This window comes from Chelon labrosus (assembly GCF_963514085.1).
Source record: "Chelon labrosus genome assembly, chromosome: 17".
Classification (NCBI taxonomy): Eukaryota; Metazoa; Chordata; class Actinopteri; order Mugiliformes; family Mugilidae; genus Chelon; species Chelon labrosus.
The window spans coordinates 12247697-12271064 of record NC_140350.1 but is presented as its reverse complement, the minus strand read 5'-3'; the positions used below and the strand labels follow the sequence as shown (position 1 = coordinate 12271064).

At 42.8% G+C, this 23368-nt stretch overlaps 3 protein-coding genes across 3 annotated transcripts; all 3 read right to left on the bottom strand.

Annotated features, from left to right (window-relative positions):
• Positions 1-70: 70 nt before the first annotated feature.
• Positions 71-6884, bottom strand: smpd1 (sphingomyelin phosphodiesterase 1). The gene is made up of 9 exons (XM_084565288.1): positions 6712-6884; positions 6267-6536; positions 4556-4876; positions 4092-4372; positions 3728-3901; positions 3259-3430; positions 2962-3038; positions 1733-1878; positions 71-1640 (listed from the first exon to the last, which is right to left on the bottom strand). The coding sequence occupies exons 2-9, from the start codon at positions 6486-6488 to the stop codon at positions 1222-1224; spliced, it is 1812 nt and encodes a 603-aa protein (XP_084421414.1). The 5' UTR covers positions 6489-6536; positions 6712-6884; the 3' UTR covers positions 71-1221.
• A 1314-nt stretch (positions 6885-8198) lies between these two features.
• On the bottom strand, positions 8199-16489 carry ilk (integrin-linked kinase). The gene is made up of 13 exons (XM_084564802.1): positions 16363-16489; positions 15743-15892; positions 12661-12826; positions 12471-12566; positions 12202-12298; positions 12002-12085; positions 11835-11920; positions 11638-11747; positions 9697-9824; positions 9346-9467; positions 9163-9262; positions 8850-8980; positions 8199-8699 (listed from the first exon to the last, which is right to left on the bottom strand). Exons 2-13 carry the CDS (start codon positions 15829-15831, stop codon positions 8550-8552), a joined length of 1359 nt encoding a protein of 452 aa, XP_084420928.1. The 5' UTR covers positions 15832-15892; positions 16363-16489; the 3' UTR covers positions 8199-8549.
• Positions 16490-19883: 3394 nt separating this feature from the next.
• timm10b (translocase of inner mitochondrial membrane 10 homolog B (yeast)) lies at positions 19884-22263 on the bottom strand. Its single transcript, XM_084564533.1, has 3 exons — positions 21759-22263; positions 21582-21677; positions 19884-21053 (listed from the first exon to the last, which is right to left on the bottom strand). The coding sequence occupies exons 1-3, from the start codon at positions 21783-21785 to the stop codon at positions 20388-20390; spliced, it is 789 nt and encodes a 262-aa protein (XP_084420659.1). The 5' UTR covers positions 21786-22263; the 3' UTR covers positions 19884-20387.
• Between the last annotated feature and the right edge of the window lie 1105 nt (positions 22264-23368).

Sequence of the window (23368 nt, the reverse complement as noted above, 5' to 3'; positions counted from 1 at the left end):
AGAATTATTTGTAAATGAAATAACGCATAAACACTGGGCCCTCTTTATTACAGTCTATTGCTTAAGAACCACTGTTATTAATCATCCCACCCATTAAGTATTTAGTCGATTTGAAACTAGTCGTGTTTCATCCAGCTGCTACTACATGTTCCACATGATTAATTAAGACCGAGGGGCTGTCCTCCGTGAGGAAACCACAGGAGTTTACCAGAATACAGGATGAGACACGGTAATTTTATTTTTACTCCTTGCACTGAAATGAAAACGAACAGACAAACTCTTCACATCTCATCTTTTATTCATAATTTATACAAACTTTTTAAGTTATTGCTTATTTCACAAGTTGCATTGCTCGTCGTCACATACTCAGATCTGAGGGCCTTTTCTTTGCTCGTCACTCTTTCAGTCAAACCTCTCTGTTCAACCTCAAAAACCAACTAATCAAAGAATTAAAGTGCAGGCAAAAGTAAACCCCAAAAGTAAGAAATACTGCTTCCTTGTCAGGTTTAAAGCTGAGGCAGATGGTGCAGCGCAATAAGGCAGTAATATAAAAGGTTGACCTAAGTCCCTGTAAATGGAACTGACAAGACTATTAAAGTACAGAATCAAGAACAAGAGTGGCCCACAGAATCATTCTTCAAATCAACGTAAGATATGAAGCAATTTGAAAATCAGATTAAATTTTATGAAGCCCATCCTCTTGATAATCATTACGACATTAATGCTATGACATTCGGTGCAAGTTGTTCTGTAGAAGACAATTGAAGCAGCCCTAGAAGTTTAAAGAAGGCTGTTAAGGACTCATGTTTACTTGCTCGCTAATAAAAAGGCACTCCGTTCAAGAGAACTGCCAAAATTGTGACAACGTTGAACAGTTCACCCAACGCCCGTGTATTTCAAGTAAACACATCTTTCAGGACAATTTCAAGATCTCTTTACACAACAGGCATTGCAAAACGGCAGCTGACAATCTAAGGCTTGTTACCAAACAGTATCAGTCTAAAACATAGCTGATGTTAAGGCAGAACTCTTCAGACTCTAGTTTGATTTACTTAAGTTCACTCCACCTGTCAGTGTAATGAGCAATAGCTCAAATAACTTCAGCAAACATAAACAATCCTTGTTAACCAACTTGCAACAGTAAATGATTTATTTGGCTCAGTGTCATATTTGGTCATATTGCCCCCCCCCACCCAGCCGCTCGGCTCAAAGTTCCTCAGGTCAACAAAGAGTTCTCCTGGCGGCTCGGACCAAGTCTCCTCCAAATCCATTGACGCTGTCGCACTGCTCCAGCTCATCGGCCCGGCCACTTCGCAGAAAGCAGAGGACTGTGGTTTTGCAGGTCTCCTTGCAGGGCTCCGACACATGTCCTTTACGACTCAAGTACCAGAACTTCTCAAACATGCGGTCATCGCTGATAAAGGACCGCAGCAGTGCATCGTGGTCAGACGGGAACACACTGGAAATGCCATAAGCCTCCGTGGCCCGGTACAGGAGTGTCCACTTAGGGTCCTGTTCTGGATTATGGGGTGCCGCTGGACTGTGGTTCGCCTCCGTGAGGTTAAGGATGTAGTTTTCATGGTCAAGAACCAGCCGAGAGCTGCCTTTGTAATTCCCGTCAACATAGTAGACACGGTATCCTGAAAAGTAGACAGGGCAGCCATGGTATTCCTGCTATTTTAAGCAGTGTGTGAGTTGCTTTTGAGTTAAGTCAGTTACTTTATGAACTCACCTGGGTTTAGATTAATATAGGTGGTGACACTAGGAGCAACGAATGCCACTCCCAGCGGACGGGTCATGGTCGCCTCATCGTAGAACATTTGGAACTCATCCATATGTGTGTGGCCAAAGAACTGTCCGGTCACTGTGCTTTCATATCTGGAATAAACAACAAAAGAAAAGAATGTTTCAGAAAGTGTCGCACTTCTTCACTTGTGAGTCAAAATGGCGTCTACTGCAACAGAACCCCCGACAGTTTCAATCACAGAATGTTTAAAGTCCTCTGGACGTACCTGATATAAACAGTGATCTTATCACAGGGTCACAAAGACCAATGCAGCCATCTCAACACATCAGAGATAGTTTCCAACAATTTTTAGGGTATCGTAGTTTCAGAACAACATGTCCATACGTTATCAAAGTCCATTACAAGATACCAGATTCTCTGGGTAACTTTGAATCCATGAATCTACCAACGGTTGTTTAACAAAAACACCAAAAAAAAAAAAACTTCCTTCTATAATTGTGGGTTTCTTTTACATGCTGCGACTTAAGCCACATCAGAACGTTGACCCTTAAAAACCACATCAGACATCCCCACTGGCCACGCCAGTAAAAGGGGGAAGTGAAACGTTGCCGTGTAACAAGTTAGACATGAGGTCAGTTTCACAAAATAATCAGTGAACGCAAATTTCCAGACTACTGGCAACCTGCTACTAACATTACACTTACACTCTGCAGGTGCCTCTGGAAGAAACGAGAAACCACTGCTGAGCGTACAGATCCTCAATGCCCACTCTAAATGACGAAAGCGAGCTAACCACAGCCAAAATGATTCACAGCTGCTGCATATGTCTTTACCGCAACACACACTTCTGTGAATTTGCATTTTTAAAGTTGCCATGAGAACAAACTCAATAAATGAAAATAAAGTGTTTTTGTATGATCTGACTTGTCTCACCTATACACCAGTATCTGGTCCAGCATTGACTAAAAGCTTGTTTGTTGGTATTCTTAGTGGTACTTGGAGAAACTGTTAAAAAAAAAATGCTGATGCTAATTTAGGATTCAATGAAATACCTTCATATCCGTTCTCCATCTCTCTCTCTTCGTCATGAGATGCTACCGCATAAAAAAAAAATTTCCAGGAAGAGAAGGGAGTCGCCATAGCTTCCAGTATTTACACAAAAGCAAATAGCACTCTGTCGTTTTATTGGGACTTTAAATCAACACTGCAGCTACCTGTTGATAATATGATAGTAGTTCCAGCTCCAGCTGCCAAGACACAGGCCAGGTGGGATGTGACCGATGATATGCACCTAAAAAAAGGACCAAATGTCATGACGTTGAGGAAAGTTATAGCACTAATAAAAAACCTAATTTATGGTCATAAAATCATGCTCAGCACCAGTGACTGGAGGTAATGAAAATGAGGAAGCCACAGAGTTATCCACAATCCAGCATGGAGCGCATGACTGAGGTCATCTGAGCTTCAATAAAAACAGTTTCCATCAGTTTTGCGATGCTGACCCAACTAACCTTCTCCCCCTTGTCCTCGCTGGCCTGGAGTACATGTACTAGCCATTGCAGCTGGTTTGCAGGATCAGTGGAGTTTACCATCAGCCAGAAGTTTTCTCGAGCGCAGAAGTTCATGTTGAGGGAGACCACCCTCAGACCAGGCTGAATCTCCACCGTGTAGAATCCTCCGTATCTGAAATTTAAACCAAAAGAAATAACAGACAGACTGACTCAAATTTCCAAACCTTATACAGTATAGGGAAGACTACCGAGACATGTAACCACTTCTGCTCTAAAGCAGCAGGATGTGAAATACAAACTGAAACTGGATGAACACGTCAAGGTTTCCATCTTACACACCTTTTGCTTGGAGTTTAATTTTATTTACTAACAGCACATAGGCTTTTTTCCTACAGGGTTGCCTGGCCTGCACAACAATGGAACACACTAGACTGGATATAATAAAAGCAAGAGCAAGAATTTTAAGTACCTCAAAGTCTTCAAAGCCTGCTCTGGCAGCCACGTTGCCCAATCTTTCGCCATAGTATCGTACAGCCAGGAGGACGACCTGTTGCCACGAACAAAGGGTGGTGGGAAGCTGTTCACTGGCGTACTCTCGTGGTTTCCTACGGCAGGGTAAACTGTCACATTAGGTCCCAAGTGTCTGGAAGACATGAGCGAGAGGCAGGAGTCAGTATCTGTTTGGCTCAACTCTAGATAACACGTCCTCGACTAAGGAAAGTTGCACTAAAAAAAATAAAAATAAATAAATAAATAAATAAATGCAATCTTCCTGAATGCTGTCAACAAGTTTTTGGTCATGGACTAAACTACAAATCTATGTTAGAAATTACTTCTGGATGAGCTCGGAGATGACTGTAAGCTCCGTCAACTGTTGCTTTCTGGTTTGAGACCAGACATTGTGCGCCGGTATGTCTCCGGTCCAGTACACCCAGTCCCAAGGTCCAGTCCTGGCGACGTTTTTCAGGAGGTTCTCCACCGTCCGCAGAGGCAGGTCACACTTGCTGTAGGTTCCCCAGTAACCAGCCTCCCTCCTCTTCCAGCTCGGAGTGCCAGAGTCTTTACGACAACACAGAGGGTCCTTGCAGTCTGCAGCGCTGCCGACTTCGTACTCCTGCCAGGGGAGAGGTTTATGTTTCAAAAGTAGGGCTTGATTAAAAACCAAAGACAGATGATCAAATCGTTCCTTGCGTTTGTAGAGAGTATAACGTCAACAGCATTTTATCAAACAGAGGAGTGGCATAACCAGATTTTTCCAGTGTCAATCCGTGTGTCTGGCCCATCTGCAAACACTCACCTTGTCCCAGTGGATGTCGGTGATAAACAGGACCCTGCTCTGTGGAGAACCGGGTTTGGGAGGAGAGGGTGGCGTAACGGGAGGCTTAGGAACTTTCGGCAAGGTGATATTCCAGGGCGCGTAGATGTCAAACTTGCCACAGGAAGGGCCCACCAACACAGCGCACGCTTCATTGGGCCACAGCAACGACTCCTGCAGGGCCCTTATGACGTCGACCCTGAACAGCTCCGTTATATCGCGACACACTTGCGCGTCGGCCAGATGCAGACGGATACACGCCTCGCCGACTGCGTGTGCCACTCGCTCTTCATTTGTGTCGCTCTGAGAGAGGCAGCAAAGCGGAAAAGGGTCAGAGGAATTCCACACGATGTAAACATTAGATCAGGATTTAGAAAGGATTCCTCCCTGATGTATATAATTATAAACATGCTGAAAAATGAGCAAAGCTGGGATGGTTTATATCATCTAAAAATCCCAATTTATTAGATCATGAATGACACCAGAGTGCAGTACTTAACTGTATATGTATATATATGAACTTAAAACTGCTTTAAACAACCCATATTAAGCAGATTTAAAAGCACGCGGTTGCGGTCGATAGCTATAGCATCACTTTAGGTTAACACAGAGACCATATGACACAGACCATGTTTTTGTGCCAAGTCAGCTATAACAACACCAGTGAGGTGATTTTTCAGGAGGCAGAAGAAGAACTGAGCCTTCTCTTTTTGGGTCGTTGGTGTCACATGTCAGGATTTCTTGTGAACTTGGGCTTTGCGTTTGACAATCAGCTTCCACTAAATTTATCACCACCGAGGTTAATTCAAGAGCATATCTTGATGCTGACTCTTAAATAGCAAAAGTTGGTTAGTTTGCAGTTCTGTTCCGTAGCGTGCCGACGGGTTTGACCTAAACTGGGAAAGACGTGCGTTTGATACAGTTCTGCATGTAACGTAATACAATCCAACAGGAAATGCATGACCTCCAGAGACTATGAGCAGAAAAAACTAAAACTAAAAATACACCACGGGAGCAGATATTAATTGAAAAGGCAGTTGTATTCGTTTTAACTACGTGTACCCAAAAAAATAAAAATAAAAACTGCTTCTGCTATATAAATACTAAACGCATGATTGCACCTGTTTTGCAGACATTTGAATGTTGCCTTTATGGAGTTGGCCTACTTTTTATACTTTCGTCACAGCCCATATACAGTCACTCGCCAGTTCATTAGGCACACCAATGAAGGCAAATGCATTCTGATGCAACGATCCTGCACTGAATTTTTTATTTTTTTCAAGACTAATGATATGCAGCGTTGGTTTCTAATAACAGAGAGCTGTTGATTCAGCGGTGTTCATTTTTGGAGGGGTGTTGAAATGTGTTGCACAAGACGCTTGTTTCTATTATTTTGACAACCCCATTTTACACAGGGGGCTAGGCTAAATGACAGAAAACTTTAGTTGTTAATTCAATCCAGTTTAGTAGCATCACAAACTGCATCCTCCAAAAAATTATTTTGCAGTTGAATAACCACCTTTTTTATGCTTTTTCCAACATAAACTGAACATTATAACTTGTATGAAGAAGGATTTAGTGCAGGGCTGTAAGTAATATTTAGGTATAATCTACAATTTCTGTCACATTAAAGTTATTATTTGTAAACTCAATCCACTAGCCTAGAAATGGGGGTGGAAAAAAAATGGATTACCAGAAGGGCGATATCCAGAATAGTGAAGACTGCTTTGCAGAGGGGGCAGGTGACGTTTTTCCAGCTAAATCCGAGCCCTGGCCTGTTGAACTGCTCCATTAACACCAGTTTCTGCTGGCCTCTTGTCTGCATTGGGTGGCCGGACACAAACAGCGGCAGGGTTATCAGCAGTGTGCAGGTCATCAGTCCAAAGGACGGCCGAAGCGGCGAGATGAGCCCCATGTTTGTCCCGACGGCAGGTGTCCTCAGAGAACTGTTAGCCGGTGGGGTCTGTGTGGGGACAAGACAGGAAACAAGCAGAAAAAAAAAGGTGTTATGAGTCAAGGAAGTAACACTTACTCTTCAACATAGTTCACACACACACACCCAAAGACGGAAAATATCATGCAGCAGCCGACCTGCTAACAAAGCGAAGCAGCAAGCTAGCGACTCTTTTCTACTGTACCTTCAAACAAATGCGTCGTCTCCCAAGGGCGAGAGCCGACAGCGGCGAACAAAGGCAGGCCAGGAGCTTCAACACAGCTTCCTCTTCCACAAATAGTACGGTGAGACGAGCTCCGACCTCTGCGGCGTGCTCCTCGTCCGCCGCTTTAATAAACGTGCGGCTGACGGAGCTCCTCTCCCAGCTGCTCTTGAAAGCCACAGAGAGTCAGCTGACGCATCACGTGCCAATGTCCCCCCCCCCCCCCCCCCCCCCCCCACCACTTTCTTCCGGGTGGATTGAAAGAAACTGCAGGTGATAATCAAGTCAAATAATGGTAATCTCATTATACCCTGCGGTCAGGTTAATGCACTGACCTCTCAGATTTGTTATCTTTACTTATGCCACCACACTTTTAATGTCCCTTTCACGCTTTCACAGCAACTCTGCTCTTTGCCATAACTTAAGTCAAACAATAGAAGATAGATGAAACCGTACTATTTCCGTCCCCATGTTGCATTCATGGAAATCCGTTAAAGATGAATTCTCTGCAGCTGCGCGTGTTCTTGCATTTTACAACCGTGTATGGCTGTATCACAAGCGGCCTTGGAACTAGTTTGACAAACGCACGCAAAAGAGCGAGCGGTCTTGCTGTAAAATGTCTGTAGCTTTCAGCTCCATCTTGTGGCCTTTATCAGTGGACAGGCTGCAAGATGTCATGTGCATCCTGTGTATTTTCAGATAGTGGCTCCGCACAAAGCTAAGTTTGTATGAGGCTGTATGTATTTGTCTGCTTGTTTTTAATTCCCCTGCCTCTTCCTCTGTTTTTTCTTTTTTATCTGCTTTCAGTTTTGTGCCCTGTCATGCTTTCTCAGCACCACTATGCCCTAACTTAAGTTAAAACGTAAACCAGAGTCACAGTCATATACACACACAAATCAAAAATGTTGCATTCAATGACATCTATTAAATATTACTACTACACATATTCTTTGATCTACAACTTTACTGTATATGGTTTGGGGATTCAGAATTAACCCTGGAAATCTTGTGGCCTAGCTTTATCAGTAGATAGACCACATGATGTCATCTGCATTGGATGTCTGACATTGTACTGCCGTGTGTTCTCAGATAATACCTTTAGAAGCACAGTGTGTACATCTAAGCTGCATGGAGCTAGTTTTTCTTTTTTTTTTACAGTTCAGTGGTTATTGGTCATGATATGATCTGCTTCCTCTCTGTCTGTCCACCCAGCTTCAAGCAGAAGTGTCCCTGCATTGAACTGTGTTTTGCTCAAGATGCTATAAAAACAAATTGATGGACTCACTGAGAGAGTTTGCTCAGTGAACAAATGAACTAAAAACTAAATCACCTCGGTGACAACTAACAGATGTCATCCAGCTGAAGAAAGCCACAAATTTTGTCCAGCAATCGTCAAAGTATTCTTCTGTGAACTAACATGTGCATTAAATTAAATGTTACGCAAAATGAGGATGAACGCAGACTTGTCATAAATATAAAACATTTATTGCATTGGCAAATGCTGACGTGTATAAAAGCATTGATTCTATACACATTTCTTTGGATCTGACTCATCACTGCATATAATCCACACTGGATTAAAAAGTATGGCAACATTTCAGCGATCGGCCATAATAATAAATGAGCGACACAGGCGAAAGAACATTTAAACCTCAAATTTAACTTATACAAGAGAAGCAATATAATAGTGTTTGAACTGTGTGTAGCTAGAAAAGTGGTTTCTGGCATTATTTACAGTGGCGTAGCAGATATATGGCGGAGGTGAAGATAAAGAGTGGTTTGATGATAAAATGTAGTAAAAGAAATTGCTGCTGAGGCATTCACTTGTCTTGCATCTTCTCCAAGATTGGGACGATCATGTCAAACTTGGGTCTCTTGGCTGGGTCTTCGTTCATGCAGAGGCGCATCAGCTTACAGATATGAGGGGAAATCCCTGGTGGAATGGTTGGCCGAAGACCCTCAAGAGCCACCTGTGCAAATACAAAGTTGCTGTAAGTATCCCAAACACAGAAACATTCAAAAGCCTCAGGACAGTCTCATAGTTAACCGATGTTGTATTTAAAAAAAGGTGTGAACATGCAGTATAAGCCTGTGGGCGGATAATTAGTGTGTCCACTTACCTTCATGCCTATCTCCATGTGTGACAGATCGGCAAAGGGGACTTCTCGGGTAACCAGCTCCCACAGTAACACTGAAAAGCTCCACATATCAGCAGATCTTCTGTTGATGTCTTCGGGCCTCTTCTGCAGAGCTGAAAAACAAAACGTCAGCGAAGCAATATAATGCATCTTTTTCATCCTGTAACGAGGCCAAATGAACAGCATGACTGAGCTGAGACTAAATTATAGAGTAAAGCCGGTTCCGCACTGAATGACTCATAAAGTCAAAGGGAGCAGGCGGGAATGAGAAGAACAAAGACAGAACAAAAAATACCTTCAGGGGCCATCCACGCTGGGGCGTACATCCGGCCAGGGCACTGGAAGGAGAACTTAGCATCTGCCATGCTTATTCTGGCTGTCATGTCCTCATCAATCTGCGAATAAATCATCTTGTCACTGGCTAATCAGAATCAGCTTTAATCTAATTGTGGTTGCTTCTACGGCAGAGGCATCTTACCATGATGTGCTTACTGTTGAGGTAAAGCCGTGAAACCATTGGCTCTAAGGTGTGGAGGAAAGCCATGCCGCTGGCAATGTCCAATGCAAACTTTACCGCTTGGCTTTGGTCGACCACCAGAGCTAAGAAAGAAGAAGAAGAAGAAGATTGAACAGACTGGCCAAAAAGTGTGAAGGAAAGGAGGGGTAAAAGGGGTGAAGGATGTAGCTATTGATAACATCGGTCCTCAGCCATTAAATGTTGACTATACATTTTAGCCACAGTAACTCAGTTGCACATAAAAAACACTCTTGAAAACCACTAGTAGTTAATAGTTAAAATAAGAATTGAGCCTGGAAACAAATCACTTACTAGTGCCCTGGTGGAGTATGTTGTAGAGGGATCCGTATGGCATGTAGTGGGAAATGATGATAGGGTGGGGGGATGGAGGCGACTGACAGGCCCCAAGGACAGGCAGAATGTTTGGATGAGAAAAGATCCTATGGAGACACAACACAAACGGAGGCAAAGAATGTAAATGGCATTTTTAGTGACAAAAGAAGAAAAAAATATTTACTGTACATCAGGTGATAATGCATCACAAACAACAAATTTAAATGGGAGAAGATTCCATTTAAAAACATTTAAAAGCTCATCTTCACCTCTTCATCAGCACATTCGTATAATCTGCGGCCCTCTAAAGTTCAGATGAGCTGTCGTTCCGTGCTTTCATCATCTGGCGCATTTTCAGTTTTTGCAATAAACGTCAGATATTCTGTTGCCTCCAGAATTCTTCAGCACAGTCATCCAAGTACTTTCATGTTGGCATCAATACTTAAAAGAAGGCAAGACCTCAAGCCAACATGAAAGCACGCTGCCAATGTCTCCCTACTGCGCGAGCAGCCTCAACGCTGTGGTTTCTTTGCCTTGGACCAAGTCTTCACGTCATTTATTGAGTAACTAGGGTCAGTGGGGCTGATTGAACATATAACATAATCCTTTAATTTGTCCCACAGTGTTTTGCCTGTTTGATTTCCTTTGTGCAATGTGATGCTGTCAATGCCTGTGAGGTAGAACACAGCCATATTCATGTCAAGAATGCATTAATGAATGCGGAGGTCTTTTGGGGGCATGGTGGAACCTGTCTGAACTTGTTTATCTTTTCGTTGAATATTTCTGCACAGACGCCAATGTAACAAACTTGTGGGCAATAATGAGGCACAGGTCTGATTACTACAATGACTTATTCAAAAGGGTTCTTTGTTTAATATATATATATTAATTGCAACCGAAGTTTCAAATAATGAGTTTAACATTTATAGAAGCAATACCTGTGAGCCTAAAGGTTCAGACTGCCCTCAACACTCTGTTTCCTATGTTTCTTTCAACTTTAACTTCAACTGTAACAGCTGCCATCGCAAAAGCACTTTTCCATACAATTAACCACTTTTATGTCACATATTAAGCAGCTGATGAGGACCATTTTTAATAAACATCTGTAATTTTTGTTGCTGCGGATGAACGGATGTATTTGAGATGATTTCCAATCTTTTACGATAAATTATTACTTAGTAGATTTAGAGTTTGCTTTAAGAACCTGCGCAGCGGCACAAGAATAGGACAGTGTTTACAAGCAAAGGCTCCCACAAACCCTGTCAATCACAATAAAGTGCGGGTCTTAAAGAGACAGGCGCATATATCGCCTGTTTTCAAGCAGAGACTCAACTAAGGAGCTGAATAACAGGGAAAATGTCATAAATACGTTTTATTTTTGAACTGGGTATCATTCAAAGTTACTAGCGGAGTCCCCAAATAAAAATATGGAGCTGAAAATGAGGATGAGGCGTGCTCTTTAATTTTAGTGCTACAATGGAATTCATGTTCACTGCGGTAACAGGAGGTTTGTGCAATTTGTTTTTCACACTGTAGCGCAAAACACGACAAGCAATAGATAGCTGCCTTTACCACAACATCAACCAAAAACTATTTCCTTGTCCTTCACCAATAAAAACTCCTCTCACTACTGCACAAGAATCCTGCACCAGATCCCGAGTACTCGTTGACCGCTGACCTCTAAATCGCCAGCAATCAATCACATCCATCCTCACTTCAGGACTGTGTTTGTGATAGTGAGCCCAAATGTTTATTGCCCCTGTACGGCTGAGGCAAACACACTCTAAACATGTTTCTAAATAAATGTTTTAGCCTATGCAAGATCCATGATGTCCACACATAAACCATGATGTCTCTATATACAGGTAATACTGTTAAGGGCCAACCAAAAGCACCACAACAAGCTGGTGGGTATATTACCTGAGCTTCGGGTGCTCCTCGTTGAAGTCTCTGCTCTTCCTGGTGGTCCAATCTCTAATCTGTAAGACCTTCACTACAATTTCGTCCCCCTGCCACCGACCTTGCCATAACTACAAAACAAGAGCACATGATCGAGTAAACGACAAGTGGAGCTGAAAAAGACCGGCTCACAGAGAGTAAAGACAGAGCGCCGCTACCTCTCCGGACTGGTTCTCATTGATCTTTGCCAGGAGCGAAAGCTGCTTAAAATCAATGCCAGCCTGCTTGTTGAGGGTGCCATTACCTGAAAGAACAAAAGCATGAGTAATACAGCTTGATTTGATGTGATGGTTTGTTCCTGGCGTGTGAACTCAATGTTACTCACGGGGCCGTGTCCGCATGGTGCCCTTCCAGAAAGTTTCCTTGTACGGGACTTTGGTCATACTCTGGCCCATTTTCTCTGCCTTTTCTAAAAAAAATACATTTAAGAAGAAAACATTGAAAAATATTTAGCAATGTCATGATTTTCTTGTCGTGGGAAATAACTTTTTTGTGTGTTTTAAAAGCCCATAAATGGTGTCTGACCTTGCAGCAGCTGTCTGAGGTGAGGCTTGGCCTTATCCAGAGGTGTCTGTCCGTATCGGTTACATACGCACACCTGGGCACCACTGGCCACCAAATCCTGAAAAAGATTGGGAATACACACTGTAGATTATAAGCATATGTTTGGCGTTAAATGTAAAGACACTAAGCTGGAAGAAAGAAAAACACTGCAGTGGCCGTTCCTCCCCAGAAGAGGGCCTTTTAAACCAGCAGATCATGCCAAAGAAAATATGAGTGTGTACTGTGCGTACCTCTGCCACTTCATCTTGGCCCCAGAAGCAGGCGTAGTGGAGCGGGGTGTTTCCGTGCTCGTTGACTGTATTGGGGTCTGCTTTGCACTGAATCAGCTGCGATTCACACAAAATAAAGTCAGAAAATCGAGCAAAACAAGCAACAAAGGCGTGCGCCAGCTGTAACTGGGCTGCGTCCAGGTGCGTCTACCTTAGCCACGATGTCCCTGTGTCCGTGGCTGGCGGCCAGATGCAAAGGCGTGTCGTCTCCGCGGTTCATCACGTTGATGCGAGCACCTCTCATGATGAGCATGTCAACGACGCCGCTCCTCCCTTCCCTGCATGCCCAGTGGAGGGGGCTGAAGCCATGGTCGTCACTGAAACACAAGCCACAGAGTGTGAGGAGCAGAGAAGCTGAGATGAACTCTGAAAGACTTCAAAGTCTGACTAGAATATATTCAGAAATTGCTTTATGCAATGCTTCATACACTGGATGGTGTCCTTGTCAAATGTCTCCTTTGTCTCACTGTGAGACTGAGCTGAGTGACAGAGATCAAAGTGCGCAGTAGGCTTTCTGAGTCCAGCCCCCGTGCAACAACAGCCGGCGTCCCCCAGGGGAGCCGATCATCCCCACTGTTCTTTGTCATTTGCAATCAACAGTCTGGATTTTCCTTCTACTTCCCTCTGTTATACCTGTGAAATATGCCAAGAGCCATATAATCACGGAGCTCCTGATGGGTTTGCTACGTGGCCTGTTTCAAAAGGCTTTAGAGTCTGTGGTTGAGTGGGGACAGGAGCTGGATAATGAATGGACCGTGGATCGAGGCTAGGAGTGTGGATGACATCCCCTCTACTCAGTCTCCAATATCATCAGGAAAGGATCAACATTTAAGCTGCTCGGAGTTCACGCACATCACATACATGCTCAAATGATGTGCGTTTGAGTGTGTTTATTTGCATAATGGAGCAAGAAACTGAGATTGACTCATGAGTGCTGGCTGGAGACGCAAGTGGAAACGCATTTATGCCAGGTGTTACCACAGGTACTTAAACTAGCTGGCTGCGGTGTAATTGCCCAGGACTCAAGGTATGAATGGGCCTGGAGACACGGCAGAGGATCTATTACCTCAGACCTCAGAATTCGTCTGCTCCTTGAGTATGCCAGCCCAGTCTGTGGTGGCCTGAAAAAGGCGTATCTGACGAGCTGGAGATGGTTGAAAAGCGAAGCTGCGGGATTATAGCCGTGATGAGGCCACTTTGTGCACCCTCTCCAACATACTCAAGGACATTTCATCCCACTTGCATGATCCATCGCCTGCAACTTCAACAGTCGTTTAGATTCTCCACTGGTGCAGGGAATAGGTAATGTCCAAACAACTAAAAGGGGCTTAGACTTTCGATTATGATGCTGATTGCGTTTATGTTCAACACACCTTATAAAGTTGTGTTGTTATGCTGCTGTGTCCTGTGTACTGCCTTATCTAAACCTCTGAGGTCAACTTGTTGTCGAGAAAAGTGCGTAGGAGGGCTTTGTGGGCTCTTTTAACAACTCTGCGCACATTTCAGCTGATAGAATACTATCTGTGTGGTTCTCGCTTTGACACACATTCACACAGGTTCTCACAGACACCACCTTCTAATCTTTATTTAGACGGAAGCGCATGCTTGCTTCGCCTGCAGCCTATAACCCATCAGATGACACTGTTAAAAATGTCTGTGCTGGCTGGAATGCCTGCTAACATATGCAAAGACGAAACAGCGTACATGGCCTCGCTGCAGTCTGCGAGGAGCCAGACTGTCACCTCAGTGTGACTCGGCCCCCCCCCCCCCACACCCGAGCTGAGTCCTTTACATTACCTGACCCCGAGGCAGCTGCTCCTCGCAACTCCCTGCAAAGCCACTAACTCTGTCACACTCTGTTTAACAATAAACTTCAAGAGGGCTTGTATAGCCAGTAGGAAATAGCTGCAGCACAAACTCACACTGAAGTGAAACTGGCACATTCTCTGTCATTTCTGATGCAGCACTGTGGACGGACAGTTCAGTCTCTGACCAACCCTGTGGGCTATAAAAAGTAAGGGGGGGGAGAAAAAAAAGTTGGGAATGGCAGGGTGGAAAGTACACAGTGGAATCCTGAGCTGCAAACTCTCTCTCTCTCTTTTTTTCCCTTGTGTTTTCCTGTGTCACTCGGCCCCGAGGGCAGATCAGAAACAGCATTCAATGTTTGTCTAAGTGGGCTCCTCAGGGAAACGGCATTTCAGTTCCATCTGACCAATATATTTTCTTTATTCCACATTATTATTGGATATTTCGATGGGAGGGGAAAAGGGGGCCGGTCCAAATAGCTAAGCCTCCTCTGAGTGACAGCTAGAGGAGGCCTCCAGCTTAATGACTGCTCTCTCGTATGTTTATGTGGGATTGCAGCAAGCTGCCTGAGAAGCTCTGTCAGCGAGGGCTTGGCCCTGTATGGAGCTGAAGAGAGGAAATGGCCTTGGCTGGTGCGTGGTTGGCTAGCAGCTCGGCAGCCCTCGAAGTCAACGTCAACAAATTGCACATATATGGCCTGGCCCAAGAATGAGATAACCGAGGTCCTCAGCAGTGAGGTCTTCAAGCTCCCTTCAAGAAAAGAAATGATGTAAACAGGCAGAAGTGCTCTGTACAGCTTCTAAGATCCAACAGGGCTGCGACTCCTGCGCATTAAAAATTCGTGTTTGTATTTTAGATTCATTATTTTTGACCAGAAGTTGGGCCAAACATCTTCCAAGCAGCAGTTTTGTTTAACGTTTAAAATGAATATCCAAGGAGAGCACTTCAGCGCAAACAGCCATTTAAGGTTTGAGCTGTTCAGACCTGCGTGGGGCGAGTTATGGGTTTTGTCTGAGTCATCTGTGTCACCGCACAACCACCCCCGGATTTTGCAGATGACATCATGAGGAGAAGAAGAAGGGGGGAAAAAGTACAAACTGGGCTGGAATTACTGCAGCTGAGCGATGATCAGCCATTTGTGGAGTTGTAGGGAGAAGTCAGTACGGAAACTATTTGAACACCTCAAAGGTGCCAAGAAGCCCTCTGTATGAGCGCACACGCGCACACAGACACAGACACACACACCGGCACAGAAACCCTTGCCTTCCATACCAAATGTGGTGTGTTTTGTCTGTACTCCGATCAATGGGACGACATTCCTTCGTTTGTCACTGTGCAGACTTTGCACGCCACAGCTGGATTCTAACATCCACGAGGGGATAGCTGCAGGCATCTTCAAAGCTCTGCGCGCAGAAATATCCGCTTACCCCAAGTTGAGGTCATTCTCTGTGTTGTCCAGCCAGAGTCGAACCGCCACAGAGTTCCCTTCTCGGCACTGCGTGAAGATGTCATCCATGTGTGTCCTGTAGGTTGATCGTTTGCTCTTTCAGCCTCTTTTGAAATCAGGAACATAAAGCCTGAAAATGAAGTTAAAGAAATACTCTTATTGTTGTTGTTTTTTTCCTGCCAAAGAAGGTTTTGTTCACCTTCCAGAAAGTAATCAGATATCACACACTGTCTTTAAAGCTTGTACTGACTTGTGTCCATAACCGTATGAGTTCCCAGACTTTTGTTTTAATGCTAGATCAGCCTTAAACTCAGTGAAACTGGTGTTATGGAAATAAAATGCAACTTTTAAACTATTTCCCATTGCTCAAAGAGATGCATGCACACCAGTCCCAGTCCAGCCAAATCCACTTAAACTGTGAAGTCCTAAAATAGCACAACTTTCCCACATTTCCTTCTTGCCCCGTTGAATCGGATGGTCTGCTGGCCTGTTGGATCACTTTAAAAACTATTGTTAAAAATCCAAAGTCCGCAGCAAAACGTCCCCCACACAGTGAAGACAACCGTATAAACCGTGCGAAAAAAAGTTTTCAAAACTTACCAGCTGCTATCCGATCGATTTCTTGTCAGTTCTTTTTTTTTTTTTTTTTTTTTTTTCCTCTCTCCCCCGACCGTCTCCTCAAATGTCAGAGAAGGGAATGGTCGTCGCTCTGAGTCCACGCCCCGCTCCTCCGAGCTGATGCGGGCTACTGGTGAGAAGTTAGAGGAGATCTGCTACCGGCAGCCATGTCCCGGGACGCTGTCGCCGCAGCAGCGCCTCCTGCTGGACGCAATGCAGCGATGCAACTGGATGGTCAGGAGCGGCGGCAGAGGAAGGGTAGTGCAGTTTTGTTTTTCTTCCGCTATGTTTGAGAATGTATTCATGGGAAAGAATGAATGAATGAATGAATAAATAAATAAATAAATGCTGTTATCTACGGTGGCCGAGAGGTGCAAACCAACATTACAAAATGTGAAACACTTTTACAAAGCTTGAGACAAATTTACATTTTAGAAAACAATTTTACATATCATAAAACAAATTTACATTGCCATAACACATTTATAAGCCCCGAAACAAATTTACATTACATTACAACTCGTATTGGCCGCTCCCGTTATCACTTCCTGTTCAACCCTGGAGTCGGTACATTCCCTTTCCGGTTGATGGTTGAGGTTTGTAAATTTGTTTCGGGACTTGTTAATTAGTTTTCTGAAATGTAATTTTGTTATGTAAACACTTTGTGTTTCACATTTTGTCATGTTGGTTTGCACCCCTCGGCCACCGTAGTTATCAGTCGACTACATTTTCAAAATAAGATATTTATTTCAAATATGCACGTGAAAACTAATGAATGCATTAAGGTAATGGGATGGAGTAGGGGGCAAAGTTAATAATGTGTTTGAAAACCCATGAAATGACAGATTACTGATGCTATTAATGAATCAATTAAAAAAAAAAAAAACAACAACTCATATTTCCTTTGTAGAAAATTGGTGACTCTCCCCGATACATCTCAGGATTTATACCTGCACATTTCCTGTTAATGACTTACAGTTACTTCTAAAATCCTTTATCCACAAAACCAGTCCTCTCTTTTCTGTCTTCTTTATTTTTTATAATTTTCACGTTAGAAAACTTTTAAAACTATCCCTCAATATTAAACTATTGACTTTGTGATGATTCACTAAAAACCTTATATTTTTCAGTTATTTTACCCTCAGATATTCAAGCCATGTTCATGTAATTTGATCACATGGACTTTATACAGGCAGGTGTTCTGTATAGTGTGTTGACAAAGGGAAAATAAAACTGCACATTTTCTACTGTGGCATGTCAGAGGTTGAACAGATTAAGAGGATTTTACAGATGAAAAATAAACTGGTGAATAAACTGAAGGAGGTAGCGGCAACCTTGTGTCTGAACGACTGTAAACACATTTTTTAACGGCCTTTAATGGACATTTACCAGTACAGACGATTTATTGGTAGGCCTCTATGTTTTACCAGTTATAATTCAATTTTATGTAATCAAATGTGTCATCTTAATTCAATTTCAGCAGCTTTTTCCTGATTCTGTCTATAATTGAATCTGACCTATGTGGATTTTCGAGGCCAACACTGAGACATCTGGTCCCAAACGAGTGAAGAAGTCTGGTTATTAAACAAGTGTGACCAAAACATGTCCACATTATGGACATACAGTGCTGAAGCCTTGTTTTCAGTATCTGTTTTGACCCCCTTGTGCAGCAATAACAGCAGCTAAACATCTCTAGTAACTTCTGATCCGTCGTCTACAGCGGCTGGGTGAGATTTTAGCCCATGTCTCAGTACAGAACTGCTTCAATTCTGATATGTTGGTGGTTTTCCTCATTTGAATTGCTTGCTTCAGGTCCTTCCACAACATTTCTAATGGATGAAGGACTTTGACTTGGCCATTTCTAAAACATTTTGTTGTTTGTAGAATGACTTGTGTTCTTGGGGTCGTTGTTTTGCTGCATGACCCAGTTTCTTTTAAGAGTCCACTCAGAGACAGATGTCCTGACATTTCCTTTTAGTATTTGCTGATATAACTCAGAATTCATTCCTCCATAAATGATGGCAAACCGTCCTGGCCCAGAGGCAGCAAAACAGGCCCAAACAAGGACATTACCATGCCCATGTTTCAAAGATGTGATCAGGTTCCGATGCTGGAATACGGTGTCTTTTAGCCTCCAGACATGAGCCTCTCATTTAAACTAAACAATTCTACTTTGGCCTCATCCATCCACTAAACATTTTTTCTCAATAGTCTCTTGGCTTGTCCACATGATGTTTATCAAACTGCAGACGGGGAGAAATGCTCTTTATTGAAGAGCAGTGGCTTTGTGCTTGTCACATTATGGTGATTCAGTGTTCTCCTGATGGTGGATTCATAAACATTAGCATTAGCCAATGTGAGAGAGGCCTTTAGTTGCTAAGAAGTTACCCTGGAATCCTTTGTGACCTCTCAGACAATTATGTTTTGTTTTTGGAGTGATCTTTATCGGTCGACCACTGTCGTCTTAAATCTCCCCCATTTGTTCTCAATCTGTCTGACTGTGGATTTGTTGATTCCAAACTGCTTAGAGGTGGTGTTCTTACCTTTTCCCGCCTGATGAGCAACAACAACTCTTTTTTTTTTCTAAACTCATCAGAAAGCTACTTTCTCTATGCAGTCATACACTTCCAAAATATGTGTCAGACTGTGACAATCCTTTTTACACTGATTGGAAACACTTCAGAACAGATAGAATCTAACTTGACCTTGAAATTAACTTGTAATCCTGGAGGTGCACTTACTTTTGCAACTCACAGATATGTAATATTGGCTCATTTTCCTGAGTAAACAAACAAAGCAGAATATTTCTATTTAATTTGTTTGATTGGATTCTTTTTGTCTTCTTTCACAACTAATAGGGTTGCTATTTCACTCCTTACCATATACATATCTGTGAAGGATCATACAGATGATTACTAATCCCGGACGCAGCTGAAATACCACAGTATGCAAAGTGCACTTATACCTTTATACTGAATATTTAGATAATACGGTTCTTTATATATATATATTTGATTATTTCTATTAAATATATTCATACATGGCATCAAGAATACCAACTGCTTCAACAGTTCTTAAGTGTCACAGCTGGTGGCTATTTTAACATCACTGTGGTGGATCAATCAAGCCACTGAGAATGCCGTTTTAAGATTGTTTACCGTGGCTTTCCAACTGGATTAGAGAGTACAAAATGCTGATAGTGCCAAGACAGGACTTGATGACAGGAGAGAGAAATGTTATGCGACGCTGCTAGTGAACAGTAAACAGAAGTGTAACACAGACCCCCTAAACTACGGATCTGTTCAGACATGCGGCAGCAGGATGTGCTTCACGCAGTTAATACAGTGTGTTGTAAATGGAGCATTTTAAATTAAAAGAAAACATGAAGTTACAAATTCATTATATTATTGAAGATTATCCACTCGCCACACCCAAACTGTTAAACGTCTTTTGTTTTTCTTCCACTCAATCAACCAACAACAAACACTTTCCATTTGGGATTTTTATTTTTATAATTTCACATGTTTCCAATATTATGAATGAAGTAACTCTACGGTGATATATTTACTGATTTTCCGTAACCGCTTGCCCTCTGGAGGGTCACGGGGAGGGCTGGGGCCTATCCCAGCTGTCTCTGGGCGAGAGGCAGGGCACACTCTGGACAGGTCGCCAGTCTATCGCAGCGTAACTCTTTGGTTACAACGTAAATATTTGCTTCTTTTCTTTTGTTATTATAAGTGATGTTCCTGGCTGTACTTTCACACCATATCTGTTCATATTATACTCCTGCACAGCCAAAAGTGATGTCTTTAAGTGGCCATTTTGCTTTGGAGAGAAAAGATTTCCCATTCAAAACATGAAAAAAAAGCAACAAATGCAGACATTTGACACTAAAATGGTTCTCACATGATATCGTATTTATTAGTTGCTAAAAAGTTGACATTATTTTTATGTCAATCTATTTACCAAGCACCAATGATGCCTGATAGCGAGAGGCTAAACAGATTTCAGCTGTTTGTGGTGGGAGTCGGGGCCTGTGGTGCTTTATCTTGGCCTGACAGGCTCTCTGACTTAAGTGCTGGAGGGGCTGCTGTTAACGCGCCGTCTGAGAAGGATGTTGGTTGAGACGGCATCAACAAAGGCGTGGAGCTCCCAGAATCGATTTGGGCACCAGCTACCGGTGGCCGAGACAACCCTGTCATATATGAAGGTCCATTGCCTGCTTTATTGAGCACTGAGGGATTTACAGTTTCAGTGGCAGGTGTGAGGGCTGTAGCAGCTGATAATTTGACTTCTGTGGCCGATGCGGATACAGCGCCATTCACCTCAGCTGGAATATCTAATCCTGTTGGCTTTAAGGCTGAGCCATGGACATCTGCTCCGACATCAGTTAATGAAGGAGATAAAAACGAGGCTACTTGTGTGTTTGGAGATGGGGCAATGGGGGGTTGTGGTGCAGGTGAAGCCTCTGTAATTGCAGTCCCAACGGCTCCAGATGCTCCTGCTGCTGCTGCTGCTGCTGCTGCTGCCTCCGCCTTGGCATTCTCTGCAGCTTTGCTCTCCATCTCCTCCATACGGCGCTGCACCATCCGAGGCATCAGCTGCACGTAGGTGCCCATGAGCCGGTGGTTGGAACGAATGAGCTTCCCTGCACAGCTGTCCACACAGCGCTCCTGGACAACGACAATCAGACACAGTGAGTGAGTGTTGGATCACATACTATATGGCCAGTCGTATGTAGGGCGGATTAGTGAAAGTATTAAATCTAAAATATTCAATAGTAGTTTGGCAATATGAAAATGGCTCTACTAGACAAATCAATGTCACTGGCCTGCTCAAAACCCGACAACAGCCACATCCAACACCTTCATTAGGCCTAGATATACAGCTGTACATCATGTCTGAATCCATTAATGCTTGTGTGGCTGAACTGGATCAAACGTCCAAACCCTTATTTGAAGCCAGCACAGATGTGCAGAGGCTGGGCATCGTGCTCTTGTCGAAGGTTTGGAATGAGACGTTCAGCAGTATCAAACCCAGGAGTAATGTTAGGGTGTCCACACAATTATAACGCAATGGCATGAAAACGATCAGACACAGAACAGAGCATAACAATCACAATCATAGTTGCAGCTTTGTGAATAAAGTAGAGTATCTACATATATAGTCGACATGGTAATGATGAAATCCACTCCTCATACCTCATCCATCGTCATGTTTCTGTAGTTGAAGTTGCTGGTGCATCGCTGAAAGCAGATTTCTGTCATGCGGTTGTAAACCAGAAGAAAATCCCGCAGCTGCAAGAGACACATTCAGAGTCACAATCCGGTTGCGTTTATCAGCAAATAAGTCAAAATACTGCTACGAGCGAGGCTTACATTTCTCAGCTGTTGGTCAGGATCCATCTCTTGTCGACTGGCTAGCTAATATGCTAACATGAGAGCTGACTACGGAACTGAGTGAAAATGTTGTTTTCCTAAATCCTGGCTGTCTGAGACGAGTAAAGGCGCTTAAGAAAGCAAGATATAATTCACATATGAAATTTAAAGACTCAATAATCACACCTAAATAGACAGACCCGGGCTACAGATTAGAATGGCATGACATTCACATGTGAGCTGCCATGTTTGTATCGAAGATCGTCTCCGCTTGTGTGAGGAGGAGGTTTCACTCGGCGATAAATGAAAAGCGGTAGCGTTTCCGGTTTGCAAAAGTCGCGAGTTAGTTTTTGTTTTGCGGTAACCTTTTTGATTAGGTTCTGTATTCCCTGAGTTATGGATAAAAAAATCATAATCTTACCGGTACAGGTTTGAAAAAAACGTTTACACAAACAACACTATTTTGAATATACACTAGTCCCGTTCAAATGGTGGCTGAGAAGAATAATATTATATATTTTTTTGTTTTTAGTCTCATATTCATATGCAATCCTGTGACGTGACATTTTTGCGCAATTAAAAAACAAACAAACAATTCCCTCCTCCTCACCCAGCTTGAAGAAGAAGAAGAAGGAGAAGAAGGAGAAAAAAAAAGGAGAAGAAGAAGAAGAAGAAGAAGAAAAAAAACTTAGCTAGCTTGTTTTTCCCCCACTGGTGTCGCATAATGTATTTGGGTTCCCCTTGTATTTTTGACATATTTTGACCCGAATTAATACTGGTTAAATGGTGAAAAATAGTTTTTTTTGCTGAATATTTTTGTCACATTCAACCAAGAAGCCGGACCGCTAGCTTGTCGACTTCCGGGGACCTGAACAGGTAAGTGATATTAGCACAATGGCACAGAGCTGTGTTTTTTTTTTTGTTTGTTTGTTTTGTTTTTCTAAAATACTGTTTTTAAAACATACTGTCTATAGTTTGAGAAACATTTTTAGTTTGTTATAATTTGGTGTAAATATACCTGAGGCGAAAACAGGTGCAGTTTGTTCAAACATCACAGATCTGTTCATATCCTGTTATTGATGTTGTCAGGTAAGGAAACGACTATTATTCTGTGTAGCAAATGAAGACTTACTTTTGTGTACAAATAGAGGCGGTATTTCCAACGATGATCATCTTTCTAACGTGGCCAAGAAATTGCATTGGCCTAATGAACAAATGTTATGCACTTGCATTGTAAACATACAGAACATCTACAATCCAGCTGCAAAGTCAAACAGTGTGGATGCGTCCTTCTGCCACAGCTGCCCTTGTGATCACTGCAACCATAAAATCTGCACCACTGAATATTATGCTGCAGCATTTTACTGCGGGTCTGTGTTATATGAACTCATGTTGGCAATCCATATATATCACAGGAGTCTTACTAACTTGTTAAAGTTGAACTTTGAAGTCCTCAAAAATGAATTTAGTTTGGTTGAGCAATTCCTATAATTGAAACTGTGGGTAACACTTTTAGGAGATCAAAGTTATTCAGTAGAAAAGGATCATTCATTTATCAAGTTAAATGGCATCTCCCTTTGTTAACCACCCTTTATTGCCATACTGTAATA